The sequence below is a fragment of the Hippoglossus hippoglossus genome, chromosome 8 (assembly GCF_009819705.1).
Source record: "Hippoglossus hippoglossus isolate fHipHip1 chromosome 8, fHipHip1.pri, whole genome shotgun sequence".
Taxonomy (NCBI): Eukaryota; Metazoa; Chordata; class Actinopteri; order Pleuronectiformes; family Pleuronectidae; genus Hippoglossus; species Hippoglossus hippoglossus.
In genome coordinates this window covers 15,086,864-15,114,342 of record NC_047158.1, presented here as the reverse complement: position 1 = coordinate 15,114,342, position 27,479 = coordinate 15,086,864, and the positions used below count along the sequence as shown (strand labels likewise).

The following is a 27,479-nucleotide window of genomic DNA, read 5'->3' as shown; positions in this document are numbered from 1 at the left end:
TAAGCTATAACACATATGGGCGTCCCAGAAGCCATTCATCCGTGTTTTGGTCATTTGTGAATTGTGGTTTGTAACTTTGGAAGATTTCTTGATTTGTCCGACTCAAACATTTGAAGCCTTGTATTGAATTTAAGTGTTGAATACATACATTGTATACATGGAAGAAGGGCTGTGGTACAAGGAATGCACATCGGGAGGTCTTAAAATGATCAGTATGAACAAGGCACCTGACTATTCCTTTTAGTTAGTCAACCTATCCTTTAACCTATTCTCCCTCTCAAAACATTTCACTCCTCAGACTCCCTGATGGTTTATACCGTTAACTTCTATTCATGCAGCAGTCTGGTATCATCTATTCACTGGGACCCTAATTGGGTCTGAGCTAAAGACCACATTACACTCACACAGATCATAAAGTGCCACAGGAGGCCAAATGGTTTATCGTGTAAATAACCGGCTACTTGTACTTATGGTACATATTTGCCAAATGTCTCATTAACACATACTTAGATAGTCTCCCTCTCTCCTCCTTTCACTAAAACACACGGAGGCTCTGGTGGCCAAATTAATGCTGCATGTTTTAATTTACTCCCTGCTGGAAATTAAGAGCTGATAATGGATGCAAATCTGGCAGATTTCTCACTGGATCTACTGAGTTGCACTCTCCACAGCGGGGGGAGTGTGTGTAGTTAAGTTTGTCTCACACACACACACACACTACCATCACAACATTCCAATTAGAGCTAGGAAAACCCATATATTTGCCTAGTCACAAGATACACACAAAAACATGGGAGGCCATTTGCTAATTTGAAAAATAGACCATTTTAATAAAGGCTACATCTCTTCATAATTACAATAATTAAAGTACCGAGGCATCTTTTCAACTGAGCTCTATAGAACGTATAATTTACAGTTTACAAGTGGAGTTGAGGAAGCCATGAAAAATATTATAAAACATATACATGATGAAACGGATACTAAAAGGCATAAAAATATCTTTTCGACATAAGGCCCCTTGAAAAACCAAGGGAGTAACAGGACCCTGAAAACTGGGTAAAACACGGCAAGAATCCATGTAGGCACAGCTTCTGTACTCTATTAAAACACTATGGACATAGTGTATATCACCACCATCATGATCATCTGCAGCTCATAGAGCAGGTTTCAAACACACAGAGTAATCCTAGTCGAAAGCATCTCAGTCACACATACACATAAGTAAGCACGTAGGGGAGCACATCATAGAGCTTTTTGTTGGTAAATATTACTATTGGTGTAAACACATTTTGGGGACTCTAGGACCTGTTCAGGGCAGTTTCCTCTTAAATACATAGGCTATTTGTGCGATGCCTGCGCCGCTGAAACAAAGGCACTAAGACGCGACAGATCAAGGCTAAGCTGGGCAGAGACCCAGAGTTAGGAATTAGACATTAAAAGCATTTTCATAGTACACTCAGGGCCCTTCAGAGCAGATGGGGGACATGGCCACAAATAGCGCTGTAGTAGTAAATATATTATCAAACTTTAAGTGATGGAGAGCCGTTCTCAAAGCTTCAGCAGTGAGCTCTCCAGCAAAGAGATCACAGATGTCCAATTAAAGTCTCCAGAGCAAGGAGTGGACATTTGGAAGAGGTATTTTTGGAGTTTACAGTTCAATATAAGGGGCTGAAAATGAACACAACCATTTTCTTTGATCGAGAACTGATGCTCAGAAGGGGGGGGGGGAGAAAAAAATCATGGATATGGAAATTGGAGAAGTTTCTCCAACTCCAAGCAGCTCGTCCATGGCAGAGTAATTAGGGTGGGACAGGGATATCTTCAATAAATAGCAATATAATTCTTTACACAGCAATACGAGCATCACAATACAATGCAATGTACATGTATATCTGCATATACATATTAGCGATGTGCGAGCAAGTGCCCAGGGGCAGACGCTGGCACAGGCAGGGTCAGGTCGGGTATCAGTCTCCGATTTAAAACCCTCTGCCCCATTTCTTGACAAGTGGTCATTCACCTAGAGTCTCTAGAAATTTCTCCTCTGGAACCATGGAGATGTTTCAGTCCAGCAACACAGTCCATCATTTTCTTCACTTCAAGGTGGGCTGTTCACATGATAGTCCTGCAATAGCGCCAACTTGTCCTCCTTCCTTTTTCCTTCTCCATATTCCATCCGATCCTTTCGCCCAGACCTCGACGACATTCCTTCAACAACGTCTCCAGTCCGACAGTCTTAGCTTAAGAAGACACATGCTTTGCGTGTGTGGGCACAACAGAGAAGTACATCCACAGAGGTGCGAAGCGTTCGTAGGAGTTTATTCCACAACATGTGGGCACCCCAGCCTCACTCCATCCTCTCCACCTTGCCCAGGATTTTGCCCTGGTACGTGGGCAGCAAGGAGCCTTCGTCTGACACTTCCTCGAACACCGCGCCGCAGTCAAACTCATCACTGGCTTTTTTGAAGTAGTACCTGCAACACAGAGACGTGACAATTAAACAAAAAGCCTGGTACACTCAGTGCACAATCAACCAAGCCTGCTGACCCACAGACAAATTTCGACGGGTGGGGTGGAACCTGCTGCAACAGTCTTGGTCTAAAATAAGAGACCGGCTCTCCTCATCTCCTCTACATCTGTATTTCTTTTTTCTCTCCACCGTGCTGTTGTGAGTTTTGCCACGGCTAACACAGGCCAATTAGGCCCACGTGCTAATGAAGGGGTCCCTATGACATAGGCTGACATTTTGGGTGCCTGCGAGTCTGCCTGTCATTACCCCCCAACTCCTACACATCCGCTCGTGCACATGTTAGAAGGCACATGTGCATTCCCTCCGCCCAGTTTCATTATTACAGTGACAAAGACGAGAACAGAGAATACGTAGAGGAGGGGGAGACGGACTAAACAGTACACTGTGTCCTGGCTTACCCCTGTCGATAGCATGAGCTCTCACTGAGTGCTATGGAAGGACAGAAGACGGACAACTTTCTGTGTGTGTGTTGTGAAAGAAAAGAAAGGAAATCTAAGGAGGGGCCTTATCGTCAGCCATGACTTCACTGGGCCATTAATGATGCAACCCCCCTCCCCATCCTCATTTTAGAGGAAGAGAAACCAGCAGGGGTGGGTTTGTTAGGGGGGGTCTCAGAATTCACTCATTAACTATGTAATGGAAAAATGCCTCAATTTGCTCCATGTGTGGGGCCACTGGAATGTTTGTGTGTGTTTGTGAGACTTTTGTTTTTTAACGAGACGAGAGGCTGACAACGCCGAACATGCAACACTTATAAAACGAGTGCTGTAGTCTTAAAATAAAATAAAAATCCTAGCAAAAAAAGGTGCCTGGGAGTGCACGTGCTCCAGTCAGCACGAGGGTGGTCACTAATAAAAAGCAGCTTCATCTGATGTACAGGAAGGCTTCAACTAAGTGGAATGCAAGAGGCTTCTCTGAGGAAAATGAAGAGAGTTAATAAGACTAAGTAGATAAATAAGACGGCATGAAAGAGCACAAGACATGCCTGATAATTGTATCCTCCTTTCCTATCTGGAGGAGGAAGAAAAAAAAAAGAAAAAGTTGAGCCGTCCTACTCTTATAAAAAAAAAATTCAAAGAGGCATGATCTTTTTTTGCTGAGAGAGACAGACAGAGACAGAGAGAGCCTGAATTTCCACTGGAACATGTTTTATGTGGCTAGATCTGTTTTTCCCCCCTTTTCCCCTGCTCTCTGCGTTCGCACTGACATCTGGCACCAATATCGTCTGGCAGGGCCCAGCAGTACTGTTCTTTGTTGAACCGCTGCCATGTTGAAATGACCCAACTCCACACATTCTCTGGCTGCTATTAAAGCACCGCGCAGCTCTCTTTCCCAAAAAATGTGGATGGTATGACACAGGAACTGAGACAGCGAGCCAGGGAGAAAAGAAGAGGTGCGGGGGGGTTGGGATGGGGTGGGGTGCAAACAGACAGATGTGAAGAACTCGGCGCTAAGTGCCTGTCACATTTGTTGATCCAAAAACACTGCACACATCTGGAGGAGGAGGACATTTCTGGGAGTTCCTTTGCCTTTTTATTCACCCAGAAATCATAGTTTGATACCTATAATTATTAACACAATACTCAACCCGTGCTTATCCTGGAGACCGTGGCAGCCCGAACAATACGCTTTGATCTTTTCCCTTTAATGCCCACTGGTAAGAAGCAATCAAAGTAAAATCTCTCTGAGCAAACACACACTGAAACGGTGTAGCCTCAGCCGGGGCCCTGTAAGTACGGCAAACAAGCGGATCTGGCATTTAACAATCTGCCTTTCAAATATATCCATAAAATGATTACAACATGTGTAAACATTGTGCGTGTTCGACACAAGCACATTCATGCGTGCACACGCACACACACACACACTCGAGCTGAGGGAGAAAAAAAAAAGAGCCCCTGATAGCATCAGTGAAGAATTTGCACACTGGCCATTTGTGTGAGTCTTTGTTGGTTGAAATGAAAGGGGCCGGGGCTTCAAAGCCATGTGTATTAAGTGTGCCTTAGCATGGAAATCAATACCAGATGGGACCCAAATCGCTGCAGTTCAAACTCTCCCTCTAACCCCCGCTCCACCCAGCCTCCCTCCCTCTTGTCCTTTCCTTTTCATTGCACCCCCCTCAAGAGACGCACACACACCACAGAGGCCTGAAACTGTTTGCACACACACATTGAAACCAACCCTGATAACGGCGCTTCACAAAAACGTGCATGAAACACATTTAAAGTAAGGAGGAGATTTATTGTTTAAGGTCTTGAAGGTCACAGGTACTGACCAAAACTCAAAGATATACATTTACCACAAGACGGTGCAGCCTGGATCATTCAGTTAGCAAACATCAGCCACGCTGGCCAAGTCACCACATTATGAGATTGCATTAAGGATCACAGATCGCGAAGTCAGCCATACTGCTCCCATGCCATCGAAGATACCGGGCATTGCTAATTTATATCTGTCCTCCACATCTTGCCTGTGTGTTTGCCATTTTGAGGAACTACACCAAGGAGGTTATGGCTTAATTTGTGTTTGTTAGCATGATAACACAAAAACTACTGGACAGATTACCATAAGACTTAATGGAAGGATGGGTCTGGAAAGAACCAATTCAAATGGAGCAGATCTGGATCAGGGGGCAGAGCCAGGATTTTTAAAACCCATTTTAGGTAAGTTTTTTTTCAACATTTTTGTCCAATTCTAGTAAATATAGATGCAGTTTCATGTCTTCAAGGCTCAGAGATCACTTTGTAAAACTTTAATCAATAACCACTTCGTATTTAAGTTTTTTCTCTACACACCTGTAGTTGCCCTTCTTGCGGAGCTGCTCCTTGAAGTGGCCAAGGGTGAGACTGTGGCTCTTCATGGTCCTCCGGTAGGGGATCTCCTCGCCACAGAAGAAATATGTCACCACTGTCTCGCCACTGCAAACTCCATTGCTTCCGAACCCCTTCTTGCACTCCTTCACCCTGAAAGGGACAGAAATGATATGTGAGCCGGAGCGAGCACAGTTATGATATACGATCCAACCAACGATCGACAACTTGCAGCTACAGAAGACAGATGCGAGACTAGAGACACAAACAGCAGTCTGACTGAAGAACAACACTAGTGAGTGAGTGACCCAGTGCCATCAGTAAGTGTGTGTGTATGTGCATGCAGAAGGGGCACAATATTAACAATTCCCCTTCAGCTATGTCCAAGGCTTTGTAGGCCCACTTCAGAGGAGCGCTCCCTTTGCTAGGCTCTGCTCGCCCCAGCTGACTGCCAGCTCACTGAAGGACAGCCAATAAAAAATGATACATATATATGAAAGCGATGTCTAAGTCAGGTGGTGCAGTGACTACACACTCCCCACACACAGACAGCACAAGTACACAAGAATCATGCAAACACAGAAGCAGAGCCAGGCCTGTATGTACAAAGCTTAAAATAGGCTTCGCAAAGGGGGTCACCTTCTCTTTTCAGTGACTGCGTGTGTAGGCGTGTGCACATGTGTTATGTGTGGTATTGCGCATGACTACGCGTCTGTCTCCCTACATGTGCGGCGAGGAGTGCGGGTGACAAGAAGGAAGAGTTAAAAGAGTAGAAGTACACTGCGAGGTGGAGGCTATGGCTGAGAGGAGGAAGAGGAGCAGAGAGGAGGAGAGGAAGGGGAGGGCAGGACGCTAGAGGCATCGTACTCTTCTGATTGGAGACCGGGGCTGGTTGCGAGGAGACTGGCAGGGCTGGGATTGGCTTGAGAGAGAGGGACGGACCCCCCACCCTGGACAGGCACTAGGTGGCTCTTCTCTCGCTGGAGACTGGAAATTGAATGCCTGGGAAGAGATCAAACAGAAAGTTTAATGCTATGATCAACAATACTAACCGATATTTCCTTGTGGGACAGCTAGAAATCACAGCTTAGAGCAACATTCAACAACTGTTCTCTTTGTACCTTTGCTTGGTGGTCTTGATGGAGACCTCCTCCAGTCTGCGACAGGCCTCCTCCAGCTGGGCCAAAGTGTTGGGAGGGGGCAGGGGAGGCATGGCAGGGTCTTGGATGAATGGCTGGGCTGGCTGGTGGCTACGTAAGTGGCCACAACTTCCTCCACCACCCCATGTGTGTGTCTGGGTGGAAGTGCCTCCAAAGGATTTCTTGGTGGTCTGGGTACTGCGAGGGCAAATGGACAAAAGACAACATACATCAACAATATGCAAGGGTGGGACATTTTAAAATACAATAAAACTTATGTTAACCCTTAAGAATTCCTGCAAAAAGCCACTGCTCACCTGTGAGCCTTATGCCTGCCCCGCTGTTTACTTTCCAGGATCCACTGCAACACATTTTGGGCGGGGTCTGTCGTGTCACTGGGCAGCTGTACAAGCCCACAGTCTTCCATAGACCTCTCTGCCACTCCATCCTCAGCTCCTGAACGACACACACGCCTGGATAGAGAGCTGGAACGCCTGGAAGGAAGAGAGGAGCAAAGAGAGAATTGTTTATTTTTTTATACAATCAACGGATGAAAAGAAGAAATAAAATGGACGCAAGGTGCGTGGAACTGACCCCATATTGTTGTCTGTTGTAATAGCCCTGCACATCTCTCTGCCCAGGCTACGGCTGCGTTGGTATGGCTGGCACTCTCCACTGCTGGAGCACAGGCCATGCACCCTGAGGGCGGCCTCTCTTTCAATTTGCTCTTGAGACTTGGGACTGGCATGATGGTGAATGTAGTGGTGGTGGATGTGTTTCAGGCTCTGCCGGCTTACGAGGGTCCTGTTGGGGCCCAAAGCCAGATTGAACGCCCCTTGGTCAGGACTGGACACAGATGAACTGGGTCCCCCAGTCCTCACAAGGGCCTTGATTCCAAAGCCTGCCCGAGCGAAGGGCCTGTGTTCTGGGGAGCTGGAGCGAGGGGAATGGCGGATGACAGCTGGTGACTGGCAGCCGGGGGTCTTCAGTACACGAGAGAGGTGTTCATCCAGGATGGCCTGGGGGTCCTCATCAGAGGAGCCAGAGAGGAGGGTCAAGGGGTGGGGGGAGAGCTGGGGAGCACTTCCCATGATCTCTGTATCTTCTCTTTCCTCCTCCTGGTTGAAGCAAACACCGTTATCGACTGACAAAAACACCACTTTAAAAAATTCACTTTTTCCAGTAAGAACCAGTTACACACCTCCTGAATCTGCTGCAGCCTCTCCTCCAGAGAGCTGATGGTGTCCTGCTCTCTCTTCAAGCTCTCCAGGCGGGAGATGAGCTGCGCTGCGAAATCTGCTGGCTTCAGTGGGACAATCTCCTTGGGAGGACAACGAGTGCGCTTTTGGGGAGAAAGACATCCATTAGCTGTTGTGTCATCTTGTCATCCACCGATGACAAAGCTCCCCAATTCCTACAAAGACATCCGTCCTACTCTCGCCTCATCTAATTATGCATTGTTCTCCACCAGCGCCTACTCCACTGTTGGTGGTACTGATCAGGGCACTATCATAGGCACACAGGACTATGAGGCTGTTTAAAGGGGTGGCATGCCTGGTGTATGGTCACGCTGGGCCAGGCCTTGGCTGGTTCCCTCTGTCAGCATCAGCAGGCCTCTTTAAAGTCAGCTCACTTCAAAGACTTCCTCGTCAAATATCAAACACTCAGTAGGGGGAGAATAGGGTGGTGGTGGGAGGGATGGAGGGATAGATAGATGGGAAGCAGTGGCTTTACATCTAGGAATAAAAGCCACATATCGACAGGGGGTGGAAGAGAACTACAGGGAGGAAAGGATGGGGGATTAAAAAGTGGGAGAAGTTGAGATGCAGAGATGTGTGCTCGCAGGAGGGCAGAGAAAAAAGAAATGAAGAGAGGAAAGGATTGGAGGACAGAGATAAAGGTGCCAAAAAGGATGGGAGATAAGAAAGGTTGAGGTAATTTATTCCCCCCCTTGTCACACACTGGGCACCTTTGAGGTACAGTATAGTGACAGTATGAGAATCTCTGTCTGTGTGTGCACTTATTAAATTATTTGCATTTTTGCACTGGGGCTTTCTTGATTTTTCTTCCTCATTTTTGTTTCTTCCATTCCTTTGTAGTGGGGATGAAGGGGAGAAAAGACAGAGAAAAAGGAGGAGCCCGAGGCGGGTGCACCATGGGAATGGCAGCCATCGCCAAAAATCAGACGGGAAACAAAAACAAGAATAAAAGCGAAAATAAAGCAAAAAAGGGGACAGCGGGGGGAAAAGTGGTGAGAACCAATCTGTGAATCTTTTTCTAATATAAGTAACACACTCCCATCATGTTGAAAAAGGGGCTGACATCAAGTTTATTTTAACAAGCTACTCCTGCATGATATCTTTTCCTATCCTTCTCTCAACCTTAAGTTAGCGTCTATTAAGCCTTAAGCTACCAACTCCCCTCTGACCCACTGAGACGTCACATGGCACGCTCAGACTCTTTGCTTAAGTTAGATCCCTCAATTTTAGGGGAGGGGGGCTGGCTGAGTGTGTGTGTGTGTGTGTGTGTGAGAGTGTGTGTGTGTGTGTTGGGGGGGGTGCAATGGAAAAAAAGGGGGCCAGCTCTGTTGGAAGTTGTCACTTCCCTGTGCGTTTGCTCCATTCATCCTTGGATCAAAGCGCTGCGTGTGTGTGCGCGTGTGTGCGCGAGTGAATGTGTCGAGTATCTTTGTGTTTTTGTTGGGGAAGTTGGCTGATTTCAGAGCCCTCGGGATAAAGCGGCAGAGATCTTCCTCATCTCTCCCTATTCTCCATATTTACAGCATCAGTGGGGAAGAAAAACCCTGGTGTGTTCCGAGCGCTGGGGCGATAAACAGCTTAGAGACCTCCCCGTTTCCCGCAGACTTCAAGGAACCCTAATGGGGGTGTAGGTGACACCAAAGGTAGCGGGTGTTTGTATGTGCGGGTGTGTGTGCGCGATAGTGGGAGGCTGGGTCTTTGACGTTACTCTTTAGATCTTTGCTGGTGTTGTCGAACTGAGGATGCCGAATACAGTTTGTGCGGTACTATTCATAGAGCCAAGAGAGACCCGGAACAGAGGGTGGTATGGAAATTAGACAGTGCGACCCAGGTTCAAACAGACTGAGTATGTGTGTGTTTGTGTACTTACAGGGAAAGCAGGCAGAGAGACTTGGCTATTCATCCTCATGTTGCGATGCATCTCTCTGTGTAGCTGTTTCTTGGAGCCCAGTTTATACGGAGGGATGCCATCTCTGGGGGTGTGCAGACAGATCACAAAGGTCAATTACCCAATCAGCTACATCATTAAAGACCAAACAGCCATTCAGGAAGAAGCTTGTTAGCCAACTGGGTAGATCAAACACAGTGCAAGCCAGAAGAAATCTAATTTATTAATTCTCCTAAGAATTTTTTTTTCATCTTTCAGGCTTAATCTGAGAACAAAGAAGATACTCAGAGGTAAATTATGCCAGCATTTACGGCCTCGTATGTGTGTCGGAGCCGATTTTGTAACGTGGTTCTGAGTGAGGTGGTAAGAGGTTCTAGTTGCAGTAGAAGTGACACAAATTTTCTGCTCTGGCTTCAGCATAGCACCGGGGAAACCCTGCTGGTCAATTCCTTTCAACCCCCCCCCCCCCTACTAGCCAGATGTGAACCATTCTTTCATATGAACCCGATTCCAGAGTTTTCCTTTAACACCTGAAGCACAAAACCGTATATTGTCTGTATGCGATGCACTCTCACCTACTGGAAATACTTACGGCTTAGTGCGTGCAGAAGAGATTATAGGACACGTCCACTCAACCTGCTCTATTCACGCATGAGCTCAATCAAATATTACACAGACTTTATATGAGGGTAAAGTCTGTTTAATGTCTTGTCAAAATGATTCAGACATTTGTACCGCACGCACAGCTCCTCTAGATAAGTTCAGGGTTGCAGTGCATGTGTGGAAAGCAGCTGTAGTGTCAGCATTAGCATTCCCCTGCTGACGTTTATGTTGAGCCGAGGACACCGTTAGCATTAGCGACTCATTCCACTGATTCAAAGTGTTACTGCGGGACAGGACCCAAGGGTGCAGCTAACCTGGTTAAATCTATCTGAGGGACTGAACGGCTGACTGGCGAAAAGATGAAATCAAACAACAAACGGCAAAAGCTCCGGCTTCAAACCGCAGCACTTGACAGAGTAAAACAGTGTCTTTTCTCCCATGCTAAACAGCAGTTTTCTGGTGACCTAGCCTAACTGAGGAGCACTTTTCCACTTTTGCTTTGAAATGCCACAGTCATGCGCATAAGCAACCCTCCCCACGCACACACACACACCCCACCTCCCACCCCCAATCTTCATTTGGCAAGCGCTGCCGCAGCCAGCCTCTGATCTCCGCACATCAAAAGGCTGGTTTGTAAGATAAGGTAATGTTTGAAGTCTGCGCAGCTGCATTCCCCAGCGTCCAAGCAAATCCATAAATAAGATATAAGCAAAAATCCCCCCTCCACCACTCTCTTTCTCTTCCCACCCAACCGCCTCCTCCCCCATTGCTTTTTTCCTTTTCTATTCTTTCCTTTATCTGTAAATGAGATTCAAATGTTTATGGGTCGTTTTAACTGACCTAAAGAGAGGCAGATATTCTGATCAAGGACAGAGCAGGCAGGAAATGAGAAGTGGGGGGGCGGTCATTGCTGTGGCCAGGGCTTTGTCATTGCACTGGGTCAAAGTACAGCAGAATAGGACTATATTGGCGTCTGCTCTTTTGAAGCTGGGCCGTCTAGAGATATGCCAGAGCAGAGGGCTCCCTGTTATAAAGAAAAACTCTTTATAGCTGCCATAGTCATGTGTGGCCAAGCGCACTGGTCGCACTAAACATCAGTGTCTCAGTCTTTAACTATCTTGATCTCCGTCATCTTGCTCGCTGTTTCAATGACATCATCCGCGCAGGCCTCGACGCCTCCCATGTGAGATGAGGTAAAGAAGAACTCGAACCAAGATTTTTCTGCTTTCTGTCCAAAAACCAGCCGACCTGAAATCTCCTGGCCTTGAGCTGTGCACCGCGCTATGACTTCATCGCACCTTGTCACTCGACAGACACGTGATTACGCCAAGCTATCCTTTAGGTGAACGAGGCCCTTAGCATGTACACAGATAAGCACTAAGCATGTGAGGACAGCTGCGTCGAGCACATTTGACAATCTCTGCAATTAATGACAACAAGTTTGCAAACAAAAATGATGCAAATTTGTAAGTATTAAGTTTGATTGAGATCTTGGAAATAATTTGGGTTTTGGATCAACAACTTGTCCACTGATGCACTAAACATAAATTCTCCGTACTCTTTACAATGCATCAACTCACAAAGTCCTCTAGTGTTCACAGTAAAATGTTATTTCAGAATATATAAGGAGGGGGCCTGGCACTGACTCATGCCAAAACCTGGCAGCTCCAGAGTCTTTAAGTGTTTTCAAGGGGTCACAATTCACCAGGATTTCCACTGTAAAGACTCCCAACAGTCAGCAGAGGGAAGGTGCGACTTTATTCGTTTCATTTATTTATTTAGTTCCATTTCCACAGCACCTTTATTTCATATTCCTGAAACATGCTTCTGTTCTGACATTCTCATGTATTTGGTTAATATTCACTTACACACTGCTGTCAGTCACGGACATGGCGTCGTCGGTCAAAGCGTCACTGGACACCTCACTGTCATTGGTGCTGCTGACAGGGGCGAAAGAGCCCATGTGGCAGGGGTTGAACGAGTCTCCTCGTTTGTATGATCTGAGGAGGTTACACAAGCAGAGATCAGATTAATACTAATGCAGCACCATGAAACAGCATACAACAGGTGGCTGACATTTAGTTTCCACTTTCTTGTGTGTATTTCACGTGGGTTTCTGATCTAAAATGAAGACAGAGAGGGTGCATTTGTGTGACCTTGTCTCCTACAAATAACAACTAGAGCCTGTAATGAATGAATGTGACTGGCTGGTCTGGGGTCAGGAAACCTCCTTCTCTGAACTACAAGTTCATCTGCATTGAGGAAAACGTTGTTTTTTCCCCCCTTATGCCTTCTTATGCAGCCTACAATTGCTCTCTTTCCATTTCTGTCTCCCGCTGTGTGTGTGCATTCTTGCCATGGTACAGGAGGAGAAGAAAAGGGGGGGTTACCAAAAGAAAAAAAAAGTATAGAGCGGAAGCATGAGAGTGTGTCAGAGAAGGAAAGAAAGGGGAGAGGAAAAAAAAGGGGGGAGAGACCCAGCATGACTAAAGCTGTAGGCCCCCAGCACCGGGCTGACCTTCAGAGGGGCTTGCAAAGAGTCAGGTATTTAACACAGCTGGCCTTGCATTCTTCCCTCCCTGCCTCTCTCTCACCCCCTCATTTATACTTTCTCCTCCCTCCCTTTCTTTCATGAGAAGCCCCCCCACCCACCCCTCTGTCCTTCCTTTCCGCTCTCTTTCCCCCTCACTTTCGCTCAAAAGCATTGCCCCGTCCTCCCCATCCCTGAGTTTTTGAAAAAAGGAAAAAAATAAGATAAAAGTGGTGAAGGCGGAGGGGAAAGAATCAGACAAGAACTGACGCAAACAAGAAAAGAGGGAAGAAGAGAGTGAGAGGGTTGGTTGGGGTCGGGGGTGTTGATTTTCTGGTGGAGCTGCTGCCATTCAGGGTTTGTTTTCTTTCTCTCTCTTTTTTTTAAAAAGAAAACCTGAGATGAGAAGAGGTGAGGAGAGGGAAGCGGAAAAAGGAGAAATGAGTTCCACATGTTTAGAAATCTGTGGGGTGACAATGGGAGGGGAGAAAGCTGTCTTTTCTACCTGCTCAGCTGACAAGCATCACTCAAACAAGAAAGTCTGGGATGGGAATGATCATCCCAACAACACACAAATGTTAATCCCTGTTGTTCAGATTCAATAGCTGTCATTGGTAAAGTTATCTTAGCACAACTTGGGATTTAGTGCTGCAATAGCAACAGGAGCATCAGCCCATGATCTAATGTTGAGACTCCTGAAATACCTCCTGTATAACTTTGGTTATTTATGATAATTTATGTTTCATGGGTTTATAAACCCTTCAGGACAACTTGTATTTGTTAAGGATCAATCTGATCTTTGATTTTTTCTTTTTAATTTGACAGGTCAAAAGAAATTCCAATTCCAGAAAGTGCCATCTATTGATCTGCTAAAGATCCTCTGCCAAAGGCGAGAGGACAGTGTGATTGTATACAGGAGGAGGCATAGCATAGCAATGTCATCATCTATTATTTGCTGGCTGGGGTCAGAGCCAGTCGTGCTCTGAACTTTTCCTGTGGAAGACGATCCCTCATTCTGCAGAACTATTTCAAAGCCCCGGAAATCCAGGCGAGCGCCAGCAGAGGGCTGCCGCTGGATATGGTGACAGGGGCCACAGAGAGCCAGGGCGAGAGGGCGAGAGAGAGAGAGAAAGAGAGAGAGAGATCTCTGCAAACTTAGCAGAAACTCCGGGGTGAAGAGGAGGAAAAATGTGTTTTCCACTTTTACGCATGCATGAGACAAAATGTATGTGTTGTGCATTATTTACGCACAGCATGCTCTGGATCTAAAGATAGATAGAGATTAATAAAGGTGTTGCAGCCATACCTGTATCCCCCCTCCAGCACCTCCACCGCCCTCATGGACACGGGGGCCCTGTTCACCTTCGCTGACAGTCCAACCAGCGCTTTGGCTTTGAAATCACAACTCCACTCCTCCTCTTCATTGAGCGTGGGCAGGTATCCACACACAACTTTCAGGTCGCCCAGCCCGTTGGAGTTGACGTGGTTGGGGTTTTCTCCTCCACTCCTCACGTACTCGAGGTAAATGTCAGAGGTCAGAAACATCTGGTACGCGTTCTCCTCCATGTTGGTCTGGATCTCGGTCTGTGCCTGGTCGAACATGGCAGAGTCTATGTGCTGCTTCTTGATATTATCCCGTATGTAGGTTTTAGTCGCAGGCTTGAGCTGTTTGGCGACAATGCTGTTGTTCTCGATGTAGCGCTTGTAAATTGCTTTGGCGACTCTATGCGTTTTGGTATCCTTGAGGTCCATTTGCCTGAAGCCATTGCAGGCGAACCAGAAGTCTAACGTGTCGACGCATTTCTGCCGCTCCAGGAATGTCCTGAAGAGAAGAGCACCGTCCTGGTCCCCGAGGAGAGAGTGCAAAGACTTTGTCCACCGGGAGAGCGGCGAATCCGGGGACGCACTCCCCTCGGGCTCCCCAAGTCCATCCTCGTTCCTCCTCGCCGATGAGCCCGGAGAGCCGAGCAGAACCGACCTGGGGAGTTCCGCGGTTTTCATCACTGCGAGTTTGCCGGGGTAGCAGGGCGCCTCGCCCTCCTCCCCAGGCACCGGGGGTCGAGGGGCATCTTCTCGGAAACTACTGGCGATGTGGTCCATGAGCGCCCGGCTCATGGCTCTGACGGCTGAAGCCTGTGTGCTGTTCGCCTCCTCTGAGCTTCTACTGTAATCTCCTCACTCTCTTATGTCAGCGGGGGAGCTTCTCTCCGGCTGCCCGTCTTCTCCCTGAAACACAAAGTATTGATCTAATCAAAACCAGATCCGCCCCAACTTCAAAGCGGCAGAGGCGCAGTAAGAGTCTCCTCAGTCCCCCCACTGACTTTTACAGAAATAAAAGAGACGAGGCTAGTTCACAGAGAAACCAGAGAAAACGCTGCGGCAGCATTACGTAAACAGTGATGCTTCATATCTCAACGTGGAGTGGGATTTTGTACCGAGGCGCTAATGGCTGGGACGCGATTTAACAGTGATACCCTCACATGCGCCGGCGAGATCAAAACGATGCCTCCACTGAAATCACTTCTCCTTCCTGTGCCTTAACGCGGGTAAAAGTAGTAATTACACGTGAGTCAAGCGGGGTTGTGAATTGAAAGCCATTAATAAGTAATCTATCCTGGATGCCGGAGCATTACGCACGGACTGCGCGGACGCTTCCGGATCCATCACGGCTGCTGTCAGGGTTCCAGCCCGGCTGACTGGCAGCTGCAGAGCGCAAACACATGTCGGTCTTCTCCCATCCCTGCTGCCACTTTCTTTTTTATTTTATTCACCATGTCTGATCAGTCACTTCCACATGTCTCTAACCTACATCTCATCACAAGCGACCGGGCATCACATCGAGCCCGTCGGTGATGAGAACCTGTAGGACACGGGACAAAACTCGAGGAGATCGAAAAACGTGACTAAAATTGTTAATGGAGCCAACTGGCTGCTGCTGCTGGCGTGTGTGTGAGCTACAACTCATGGTGCTTTAACGCGCTCAGATGTTCCAAACATCCAGATGTTGTGCCAGTAACGCGGAGATTACGAGCAGTTTGTTACAGACGATCAACGCTGCGATCTATCAGCTGATGAAGCAGATGTCAAAGAGAACAACTGGTTCCAGGTTAAACTTGTCAAAGATGAAACAGCTACAGCTCAAAACCTTCCCAAACCAACACCCTGTGCTAATTATCGAAAAAGAAGCTGCCATGCATATTTATATTCCACAAATGTACATTACAACCGCACTCAAAGTCACATTTAAAGTTTCTTTAACGTTACATTTAGGGCTAAGAGAGAGTAACCTCACCCCTCGTTACCGTCCAACTCCATGTACACAGCAGAGGTCTCAGATCTTGTGGGGGAGGAATTCCACACACACACAAAAAAGAAGAAAGCAGCACTTGAGAGAAAACTTCTACTTTTAAGTCACGAAATCGAACAAACCGGATTAAAAAAAGGGTTGAAATGAAGCAGAAGATACAGAAACGTCTCGAGGTGTTTTTATTTTTTTTGATGGGGGTCTTTAAACGCAACAAAAGCGGCACATTTCCCACATAACAGAACTTCAAAAGCGAGTCAACAGCACATCAAAGGCAACTCCAGCGGGGGCCAGTTTGAGTAGGCGCGCACACACACACACGCACACACACACGCTTGGAACTTACCATCGATCTGCGGGTCCTCTCCTCAAATTAAAAACTCCTGTCGCGGCGTTTGTTTCGTATCCGAAAGCGCGTATAAATCCACAGAGCTCCGTCTCCTCAGCGCGTCCACATACAGTCCGTTCAGGCTCGAGTCGGTTTCACGGAGAGAAAAACGCACTCGAGAGGAAGAAGAAGAAGAAGAAGAAAAAAAATAGCGCTTTTCTCCCTCCTCCCTTTCTCCACCTCCTCCTCCTCCTCCTCCGGTTGGTCTCAGGCTGCCATGCCGCACGGTGGCTCTCTCCTGCAGGCGACTCCAACACCAACTGAACCGAGAGGCTGGAGCAGCGCACTTCAAAGCCAGGAACCGACTGCCGGGTCCCGACAGCAGCATAAAAAACAATTACAGCCTCTCGCGCCTCAGAAATGCATTAAAAACAAACCGAATAGTTGCCGGTGAACGTTATTAACGTCAGAGTCACTGTGGATGAAATGCAATCCGAAGGTTTTTAGATTTTTTTTATTTCCAGACCTTTGCGCCCCTTTTTTTCTGTCACGTATCTCCCCATTCGTTTCCCGGCTCGCGAAGTTGCCTCGCGAGGACCTTATCAAAGGCAAGCAATCTTGAGCCAACTCCCCGAGGCTTTGGAGCGTCAGAAGTAACTGATCTGCCGCCCTAATAGCATTATCGCTACAATCCCTCTGTTGCTACATAAACTTTAAAGACGCAGAGATCTTTTTTTTTTCTTCTTTCTTCTCTTTTCAAGACCCGCATAGTTTTTGAGATTAACCCACTGGAGTCCACAGTGCATGCAACCCAGCGTAGATATCAAATAGCACGTTTCTATCCTTACATGCATTTTTTTTTTTGTGCGTGTGGTCACATTATAAGAAAACAAAATGATTTGAATCTCCTGAATGCACCCGTGGAGCCACAGATCAGAGCCCCTGCTGCAGGATTCAAACACTTGCTTCAGGGAACCTCTGCAGAACAAAAGTGTTTTTTTCGACATAGTTGAACATAAGCTTTTACTTTTTTCAATCCACATTCAGCCTTCACTTAGAGCATGCTGCAGTAGGAGGTCATTGCTGTGTTATCGCTCCACAGCTCCTACCAGTGGCAACAGAGGCCACATGCATATGCGCCAGATTCAAACATCTGCTCCTCAGTGAAGATAAGTTCCGTGAAGGATGTTATCATATCATTTATGAGACAGAAGAATGACTCCCCTCTGCAGCTCTCACTGTGCAGCTCTGTGCTTTGTGTATACTCCTTAACTGCAGTGTTAGATAACAGGAACAGGGGTGAAAAGCCCATACATTCAATGTACTATACACAACCATTTACTGGTCTGACTGAGAGGAGTTGTTCGGACATTTTGGAGACTACATTTCCTTTATTCGCACTGGAACCGGCTACAGTCTGTGATGCTGGTAGTGTTTATAGAACAGAGTCAATAGTGTTTTGGATAGGTCTTTAGTGTTCAAATGAGCCACCACAGGGGACTCTTTGTACAAGATGACTGGCCATATTCTTGAAAGAGAGACAGTAGGTGTCTCTGTGTGTCCTTGTTGTCTCAGTGGACACAAATTCAAAAAGTACAGTGCAAAGACAGCAAACACTTTGATCAAGCGCGTTTGCCAAAGGTGCCGTGAAACGTTCTCCCTCGATGCCTCGCTTCCCATCAAGGTTAATAAAAGAGCAAATTGCTCTTGAAGAGGCCATGATGACTAAGGGATTAGTCATCATTCAGAGGCCACTTCTATCACCCTCAAATTTTGTTCGCTCTCATCCCGCATGCGGAAAAACCCTCACTGATGTCTGTACACCAAACTAACTGTCCCGCCAAAAGTAGAGCAGCGTTGACTCCCAGCTGAAACTGAGAGGTAGCTCATCTACATATGGGCTGCATCAAAAAGTAAAGGATAAATGGTTAAAACAAATATTGTAGATGTATTATGCTACACATGGGCTATGTGGGCATGTCTGTTGAAAAAAGGCTTGAGGCCGCTGATGCACAGTATATCTGACATCTGGAACCATGCCAGATGTGAGACAGTAATGAGTCAATGAGTTAAAACAAGTCTGCACAAACCCAATTTCTTATCTCATAAAAGCTCATCTACACAGTCCGGGTCCCTCTGCAGGTATACAGGTCATTTGGATAATATACTGAGTGCTGCCCAAACAATGTCAGCCTTTGTTAACTTTGGACGGCCGTGGCTGAACTCTGACAGTAAACACACCAGGGTGGAAACCATTACCATGGCGATGGTGTGGACCCCCTGCCAGTACCAGAGGCCAGTTGGGCAATCGCATCCCATCTTGTCAACCCCCTCTATGGTTCATGGGAGGTCCCCATAGGTCAGGTCTTCCCTGCTGCCCCTCAGGAGCTGACCCCAGGTCCGTGACTGGCCTCAGACCAGGGGTGTCCTTGGCTCCTGGCCCTATAAAAAGCCCTTGAAAGAGGGCTTCAGGGGGGAGAGGTTATGGGATGTAACCGTCCCTCTGTTTGGGAAGATATTATTACATGGACAGGTCAAATTCAGCCAGACTACAAAGAGCACTATAAATAGAGAGGGGAGGGCACGCATAAATCACCTGTGGGCCCAATCAATTCTTTAATGTTGACTCTTTCCTTTTTTGGATGTGAACTACATACTGAAACAAATTGAGTTTTTATGGTATCTGAAGTCATATCTGATGAAAAACACCTACTTTTTAAAAAAGGACCAAGGAGGTTTTAACAACTGGGTTATATGGTCTCCTGAGCAACCTTGGCCTGTCGTAACTCCAACTGGCCACCTCAGTAGCAGTCGTAAACACTTGGAGTGTGTGTGTCTACCGGTGCTGTCCTCTCTGTGCTGCAGCTCTGTGATCAGTAACTGCTCTCAATTACAGTATTGTGTGCTGTTCCTTTTCGGCTTGGGGTTAAACTCTTTGCAGACCCCTTTGAAGTGCTCATCCCTTTATCTCAAGCCAGAGCCAAGAATTTGGGGGAGGACAATGGCAAATGAAACCAAGAGGGAAGCTTATGGCAATTATCAACCAGGGCCATGAGTAGGAAGTCAGCTCACACAGACAGAGAAAGAGAAAGAGGGAGAGAGAGGACGCAGATAAAGAGAGCAGGAGACAGCCGATGTAGGACAGGGGGTTACTGTTTCAAGTTTGTTTGGTGTGTACACACCCCGGGCAACAAGCGACTGCCAAGAGAGGAAATGGAGGCTACCTCTTCAAAGTAGGTGACAACAGGGGGACAATGGCCTCTGAAGGCAGCAAGGAGCTGATGAGAGGAGATGTGTGTGTGTTGGTGCCAGTGCAGAGGGTCAACACACAACATAAGCAAGGACCAAAGAGTGGAAGAAGAGGATGGAGGAGAAGGATGGTGGAGAACGGAGGGAGAAGTGCTGTTGTCAGCAGAATCAAATGGCACGCAGAGAGAGAGAGAGAGAGAGAGAGAGAGAGAGCTGGGGAAGATACAATTAAAGTGTGGAGTTAAGACAGGCTTTGAAGTTGGACATGGTGCATAATACCCTTAAAAGTTAAGGAAGGGCAACAATTTGCCAGTTTGTAATGGGGCTGTTTTGAAGGAGGAAGAGGAGAGGGGGGGGGGTGGGCAAGGAAGAGTGCAAGTGGTAGGGGGTTTGTTTATGAAAGGGTTCAGTTTGAGGGGAATGAAGTTGGATTTCAAGCACCAGTTGGCCCCAGAAGGATGGATGTGTTCTTTTTTTGCAAAAACAGAATGTAAAGTGTGAGTGGGAGCCGGCACCTACCTGTGAATTTTGATGATGGGGATGAGTGCGTGAAAGATGGAAGAAGCCAAGGAGAGAGTGGGACAGGGAGCCAGACAGGTGAAGACAAAAGACTACGAAGAAAGAATGAGACATGAAACAGGAAGGGAATTGGTAGCGAAGGAGGGCAGAGAAGAAATAAAAGAGCAGCAGAAAGAGGGGGGGGGGTTGTTGAAGGTTATTTATTGGTTTTTTTCCCTCATTTTAATCCCATTTTGCGCTTGACTTTTAAGTCTACCAATGTATAGAAACAATGTCGGATGCACTGTCTAATCCCGTTTGGGCCATGAAGCTCACTCCACACTGACAGTAATGACTTTCATTTCCTCTGCCGCTCACACCAAAGCACCATGCAGACACTTCACAGGACGGACGCCACTGTTCTGCCATGCTCGACAGGACAGCTATCTCGCTCTGAGTCAGTCTTAACCTGGACCCTGGGCTCCCTGACTCATCCTTAATCCTTCACTTTAACCCCATCTTCCTCTTTCCTGACTCAGGAACACAGGGTTCTCAGGCTGGTAAGGTGATTAACTTGCTCGTCCGTTCAACAGATGCCAGATTTTTATCTCTTTCCCCCCGTTTCCTGTTCCTCCAGAAGAGGGGGTGTGACGTATCAACAGGGTGAGCACCATGGCAACACAGAGACAAGCTCTGATGAGGGCAGACGCCTCAGAAACTGTCTCACTTGACACAGGGATTTTTAATACTGTTTATCACATTCAGACAAGAACCATGTCCACAAGAATGCAGAGTCTTCAAATGCTGTTTTCATGGTGTATGTTGTGCACTGAATGGTAAAAATGTGAGTTGTACAAGCTCAGTATATTCGAGGCAGCTTCTTTAAAGAGCTGTTTGTTTATGGGAGCAGGTATAAAGACTTTATGTGTGACAGTCACACTGGTTGTCACAATGTCAGGGCCACATCTGCCAATCATTAGTTTAATGACCTGAGGAGGAGTTTACATAAAGTCAAACACAACTTTGGTTTTTATGGTCTTATTTTCTTTGATTTAGTAAATATAGAAACTAAAATGTGACCCTTTTAGGTAGAAGTCAAGGGATTTAATTTTCTCCACCACAAGTGCATAAGTAGCTATGAAGAGGAGGGTTATTTAGACCATAATATCAAAATGTAATGGAAAGTAAACGGTACTGAGAAATTGTGAAATATCTTAACTTCATATATAATCTATTTCATCAGCTTTTTAAATTCAAAGACTTTTTTGGTGCATTTTGACTGAATGCAGTGAATTTCAGAGATCGCAAAACTGCATAAATGAGTGGAAACATTTTTTGGCAAACATTTTTTGGCATGAGTGGTGCCAAAAAAACCCAACTCATCGATTGAGCAAAAAAGGTTTGCTTGTCTAACTTTATGAATGAACAGAGACAAAATAAAAAATACTTAAGAATGGACACACCTTACTAAGTTAAAAAATTCCTGGATCCACCATTTTGTCCAGATATGTGCCAAAATGTAATGAGTTCTTTCTTGGCCCATGTTCCATCATTCCACCAAGTTTAGTAAAAATCCATTTAGCAGTTTTTAAAATACTGAAATCCTGCTGACAAACCAGCCAACCAACAAAAAGGGGGAAAACAAAAACGTAAAATATCCGACCAACAGTACTGGTACAGATAGAAAGGCCAAAAGGAGAGAAACTATGTATTTTAAACTTGCCTGTAATGGTGGAGATGTGGCCGTTCTGTACTCACCAATGATCCCTTTAAGTGCAAGAACTTTAGTAAAATAAGGAAAGAGGCTGTGAGAGATCAAAATAAAGTGCATGGCGGCAGAGCTACCAGACACTTAGACAGAGACATATAGGGCATGCGATAAAGGCAAACCTCCCACACTGTCTTGACTGCATGGTCTTCTGTCCCTCTGCTCAACCCACACTATCAGCCCAGACGGCAGATTCATGGCACAGTCGCACAAACACAACCTGCTGTGCCCTCTTCTCTGAGGCCGTATAGCCTCTAACACGCAGCTGCATATCCTTTTCATAGCTCTTGCTGCGTTTGAGTGACAGGGCCGGGGAAAAAAGGAAAAATCATTGCCATAAATACCGTTATGAACAAAGAACGATACAAGCGAGGAGCGAGGCAAAGACGGAAGAGGCAGAAAACACGATGGAAGACAGAAAAAATAGCCTAAGTGAAATGCGTTGTGTGTGTATGTGTGAAGTGTTGGCGATAAACAGGTTTATTTATGCAAGCAGCGTACAGCAGCCAAACACAGGCCTCCTAGGGTCTGACTCCAAATACTGCTCTATAAAAAGATCCAGTGACACAGCTCACGCACGCACACATGCACACACACACAAACGTACAATGACTTTGTCAATCACATGCCGATGTACAGTCAATCCCAGAGGCCCGTCACAAGCGCTCAGAGTGAGACACGTCATATGTGTAAATCTCGTAAGCGGCAGAGAAGCGAGGCAGTGAATGACCTCGAATCACCCTACGTATTCTACAGTTCGTTACAAACGACTCCCGCTCTTTGAATTCATGTCCTCATAAAACGCAGACGACATCTTACAGGAATAAAATACTCAAAACTCAAAACTGTCTCTGACTTAAAGAGAGAAAGAGAAACCCCATTTCCCGGTTGCTGTACAGTCGATTCAGTGTCACCAGGCAGTTTTTCGTGTGCACTGGATTTTAAACAGGCCTTTGTGCACTCAAGTCATGTAAACTGCTCATTAGACAATGAAACATTAAAACCTCCGGCTCAGGCAAACACATGAGAATCACCCAAATTCAACATGAGCAAGTGTTATACACCAGCACCAAGCACGAGTGCAGAGTGAGAATATGCTGGACGAGTGGAAACCTTGGGAGTTTCCTGACTGCCCTTTACTGTTGTCACACAACAGTCCACTGTCTGATGTGGAGATAACCGAGAGGAAGCGAGGGCTTTGATCCTTAATGGGGCCGAGTCGGCCGTGTGGAAATGACATTCATGCCTTGTATTTACACAAGCACAATTATGGAGGTTATTTTGGTAGTAGACAATCAATTAGAGCGAAACTAGTCAGGGTAATAACACAGATTAAAGGAGAGGTTTTGGCTGGAGCATGCTTGGGTGTAAATGAGCAGCAGGCCCGAGTACACATTAACCTTTATTTCTACAGAATCAGCAGCTCCATGTAAAACTAGTCTGAAGGACTCGGTGTGCTTTAAACAATGCGTTAGTTGGATCACCTACAGTATCTTCCCGGTGGAGGGATTGGGTGTGGCTGCATCCAACAGTTTCTGTACAGGCCGGGGTATGTGTGAAATGAAATGTTTTATATGATGTGTCATCTGATGTGAAGGCTGATAAATACCAGGTGTATTAGCTGGTGGCTCAAATAGGCCTAAACTGTCAGAGCAGCAACACACATCAGTGCCAAAAGCTCTCAATGACGTACATGGACCAAACTTTGGACCTTATTCAGAATGAGACATACTTTGATTATAATGTTTACATGAGTTGCTGATTTACTATTCCATTCATATTCCCCATATTACCACGTTTCCTGACACCCCTTCTTGCTCCAGTGGTTGGACTTAAAGCGTAACTGAGTGTCTTCTTTCGGAGTTACATTAACTTTATCCTCATCTCCACGAGTCACTGGGTCGAGACCGAAAGACACAGACCTGTCGGAGACTGATCAGAGGAGCTGAGGGATGCAGCTCGGAGGAGGCAGGCTCTTTAGAACAGACTTTTGTCTTCAGACAGCCAGTTTAAAGCAGACTGAGGCCGTTGCTGACACAAGAATCACACATTCAGAACATGCAAAAAATGCATGTACAATGCTATGTTGCAATAGTTATGAATCCTCTGCGTACATCTTCCAGAAACAACAGACTTTTCTAAGGCTTTGTGCTGAAAGACAAAATTCCTGTTTCTCAGATGTCGGTCTGACAGTGCTCTCTCCTTTCGTCTCTCGTTTTTTTGTTCTTCTCCCTCTGTCTGTCTCTCTCTGTGCCTGGGCAGCAGAATCAGCACATCAAATAAATACAGAGAAGGCTATAGTGTTTCGTTTGGAGACAGCGAAACAGGTCACGGACAATGGGAACACATGGAAATGCCTGAACTGCGGGTGTAAAATAAGAGAAAGCAATTCCAGTGCAAGTTAAGTGTAAGGTCCACTTTGAAATCAAATCCGATTTTGGAATTTAATAACAGCTCCAAACTGTTTTCCAGGAAAAAAACCCCTTTTTGAAATGATCAGTATTCAAGGCCACGCATTCCTCACCTACCAGAGACACACAAATACCAGTGGATGAGGGCTCATTATTCATCCCATTCTTGGTCCACCAAACGTTATCGTCATAAAACCCCCTCACTCCTGGAGGACCCTTATACACACTCACCCGCTCAGTTTATGAGGTAAATCAAGCTAAAACTAACACAGTCTAATGCAACAGTGCTGCAATAAATCATCTCTTCATGAAGGTCAGTTTTCAGTTTTCATTCAAACTGTTTTAAAGGTGTTGATTCAACTGTGCTTTGAACTCTGTTGCATTTTATGTAGAGTTGTCTGCTATTAACACACCCTCATTAGCGCGGTCTCGATTCTGGGGCTGCATCCTTCAGGGGACGAGGTCTAGCCGGTCCACGAAGTCCACCTCCAGTTCAACTCTGACGACACATGGCCGGAGAATACTCACAACACAATGGAAGTGTTTCCAGGGGACACTAAAACGTGATGGACATGGCTGGGACACTTGCGGTCAATTCAAATAATCTGAGAAAATACATTCGATTAATTGAGAAACAAGCTAATGTCATGTTGGCTGGCAATATATCATGCTAACTTGATATTTTTCAGATCAACATGTATTGTCTTTGCTGTGGCGTTGTTGATCTGAAAAAGACGGAGCTAGCCTGTTATAATAGCATTTATCTAATTTTCCAACAACACTGAGGGATCGCAAAATTCAACTTCAGGCTTCACAAACCATGGCAACAACAATGGTGTCCTCGCAATGTTGATTACTTTTTCGCGTCCACCTGTAAACACCTCTGCTGTAATGTGATGAAGACGTTTTCTCCATTTGCATGTTTCGTGACTATGAGCATGTGTTCTCTTAAGATGCCGTGCGTTGAGCTCTCAGGGCCACCGTAGGATCATCTAGAGACATAACACATGCAGCTCGAAAGCATCGCTGACTACATCATGTAAAACGATCAGTTGAATCAACATCTGACACAGTTTAAACCAACAGTGAGCGATGAAACGGCCACAGATAGTTTCTACTGCACAAATGTTGTTTTGGACTACATTAGGTGCAAAGGCGTTCCTAATAAACTGCTAACTGAGAGTACAGTGGCCATTTCGTGAACTCCAGTGTCTGATTGATTCAGCTCTGGTTTGAGTGGAGCCGTTGGTAAAACACAAAGTGGTGGCAGAGGCAGAACCAGCGGGGCCAAGGACTGTAGTGTTTGGCCAGAGGTTCAAGCGATCTAGTCGCAACGCTCTTTATCTGAACCGACCACAAACCCCCAACTACTATTTACAGTTCAAATGAGGGCTTGGGCAGAAAGGCGATGCTAAATACTGATGGGGGTGATGGGAATTCAAGGTCTTTGACTTTGTGTTAAGTTATGAAGCTAATCTTGGTTAACATGCATGATGTGGTCGTATAGAAACAAGGGCAACACCGTCAGTTCCCTTATTGAGGGATTAATTATGAGATTTTTAAGGCAGATGAAATCACATGCAAAAATAAAAGAAACGCATGACAACAGAAAATGATGAAAAAGTCATTTATTAAAATGATGCATTTTGGTGTGAATATGGTAAATGACGATGTCTATTAAATATCAACAATATCCGTAATAAAATAGAACAGAACAAAGTAGCGTGTTGAGAACATAAAAATACTCTTTTTACAAAAATACAAAGCAAAAGTAGAACATGAGAATTAATAAATATGTTTAGAATTCATGGGAGGCCACAGCATGTCACATTAAAACATGACTGGTCCAGGGGGGTGACAGGCGTGTAAAACACTCGTAACAGTCAATGATGCTCACACCTGATTGGACGTCTTCTCCTTCATGTCCCGGTGTAGGGGGAGGCTGTGGTTACACCATCGTTACCTGTTAAGAAAAAAGTTTAGTTATTCATTTGTTAAAGCATTTAACCAACTTAATTCTACGGATAAACTTTAATTTAAACCAACTGTCTTTAGCTGACTTGGAGATTTTCAGTCACTTTAAGTTGAGAGGTAGAAATAGCTGATTATTAATGTGATACGTGTGACTGACGGTGTTTAAAGGCGTCTGCAGTGATGTGAGCGGCAGCTTCATTTGACGGAGCCTCTTATCACTGCACATGTTTAGATGCTTATAAAAAAAAAAAGACACAAATGGCTCTTACAGTGTGATGGAAACGAGGCAAATCAAACAGGACTGTCACTCAGACTTCACTGTTGTCAGTAACACACAAGTTTATGGGAATTCAGGATGTTCTCACTCATCTGTTTGTGACAGTGGCCTTGAAGTGCAAATCAAACACAACAGCAAATACATAAAAAACTAAAACAAGAAATAAGAAAACACAACGGCATAAATAATGGAAAAGGTGCCTGATATCAACAAGGCCTGTTGCTGATTGGATAAATGCACAGTCCGCCTTTTTAAAAGGAAGGACATGCTGACGAAATGTGTTTTCTGATTCGTCATCATGTTGTCTGATTTGTCGTTGTGTTCTCAGATTTGCAGTTGTGATTTGCACTTCAGGGTCACTGTAGTTTGCACTGTCAGCGGTAGACTTGCAGGGCATTGAGGTATTCACGTATATGCACAGTACAGAAGTACAAACGTCCACATGAACTCTGTACAGGCGTGTTTGCACACATGTTTCTATACAATCTAAACAACCATGCTAACCTCCTGCTGCGACAGGCATTCAGGTCTTCCTGCAGCAAAGACGCTCTCTTCTGAAGGAAGTTAACCTGCAACACAGACACACAAAGCAAAATGAAGCACTGAGAAAATTGTTTTCAATCTGATTACACAAGTAGGAAGTAGGAAACCAGTGCACCAGAAATAAAGAAGTGGGACGTGGAGGAGGAATGATGGCTATACGTCAATTGTGCCGTTGGGTGCAGGGGGTTAGTTAAGAAGAGGAAGGTGAAAGAAAGACCTGGTTGTTGAGTCCAGGGGTCAGGACAACAGGGGTTGGGGGTCAGGAGATTAGGTCAGAGGGGTTAAGGCACAGAGGGACAGAGGGGAGATTATGAGCCAGGTTAGTCGAGGTTAAGAGGCTGCGAGAGGAGGCTGCACCATTCTGTTTC

General features: G+C 45.9%; 2 protein-coding genes across 8 annotated transcripts in view; both read right to left on the bottom strand.

Moving 5' to 3' along the window:
- Nucleotides 1–801: 801 nt before the first annotated feature.
- Nucleotides 802–18,210, bottom strand: LOC117766595 (axin-2-like). Of its 2 annotated transcripts, XM_034593794.1 has the most exons (11): nucleotides 16,410–18,210; nucleotides 14,066–14,985; nucleotides 12,098–12,229; nucleotides 9,609–9,711; nucleotides 7,681–7,821; nucleotides 7,074–7,597; nucleotides 6,797–6,973; nucleotides 6,462–6,677; nucleotides 6,208–6,342; nucleotides 5,326–5,493; nucleotides 802–2,474 (listed from the first exon to the last, which is right to left on the bottom strand). In XM_034593794.1, the coding sequence occupies exons 2-11, from the start codon at nucleotides 14,872–14,874 to the stop codon at nucleotides 2,348–2,350; spliced, it is 2,532 nt and encodes an 843-aa protein (XP_034449685.1). In that variant the 5' UTR covers nucleotides 14,875–14,985; nucleotides 16,410–18,210; the 3' UTR covers nucleotides 802–2,347. The 2 variants fall into 2 exon arrangements, with proteins under 2 accessions (XP_034449685.1, XP_034449686.1); XM_034593795.1 differs by lacking the exons at nucleotides 802–2,474; nucleotides 16,410–18,210 and having other exon boundaries at nucleotides 5,357–5,493; nucleotides 6,120–6,342; nucleotides 14,066–14,980.
- A 7,718-nt stretch (nucleotides 18,211–25,928) lies between these two features.
- The window catches only part of cep112 (centrosomal protein 112), a 96,441-nt gene continuing 94,890 nt past the window's right edge, over nucleotides 25,929–27,479 (bottom strand). For all 6 annotated transcript variants that reach the window (XM_034593779.1, XM_034593781.1, XM_034593783.1 and 3 more), the window contains 2 exons: nucleotides 27,073–27,137; nucleotides 25,929–26,280 (listed from right to left, as the gene is read on the bottom strand). In XM_034593779.1, the coding sequence (XP_034449670.1) occupies nucleotides 26,277–26,280; nucleotides 27,073–27,137 (69 nt within the window). In that variant the 3' untranslated portion in view covers nucleotides 25,929–26,276. The remainder of the gene's footprint in view (nucleotides 26,281–27,072; nucleotides 27,138–27,479) is intronic.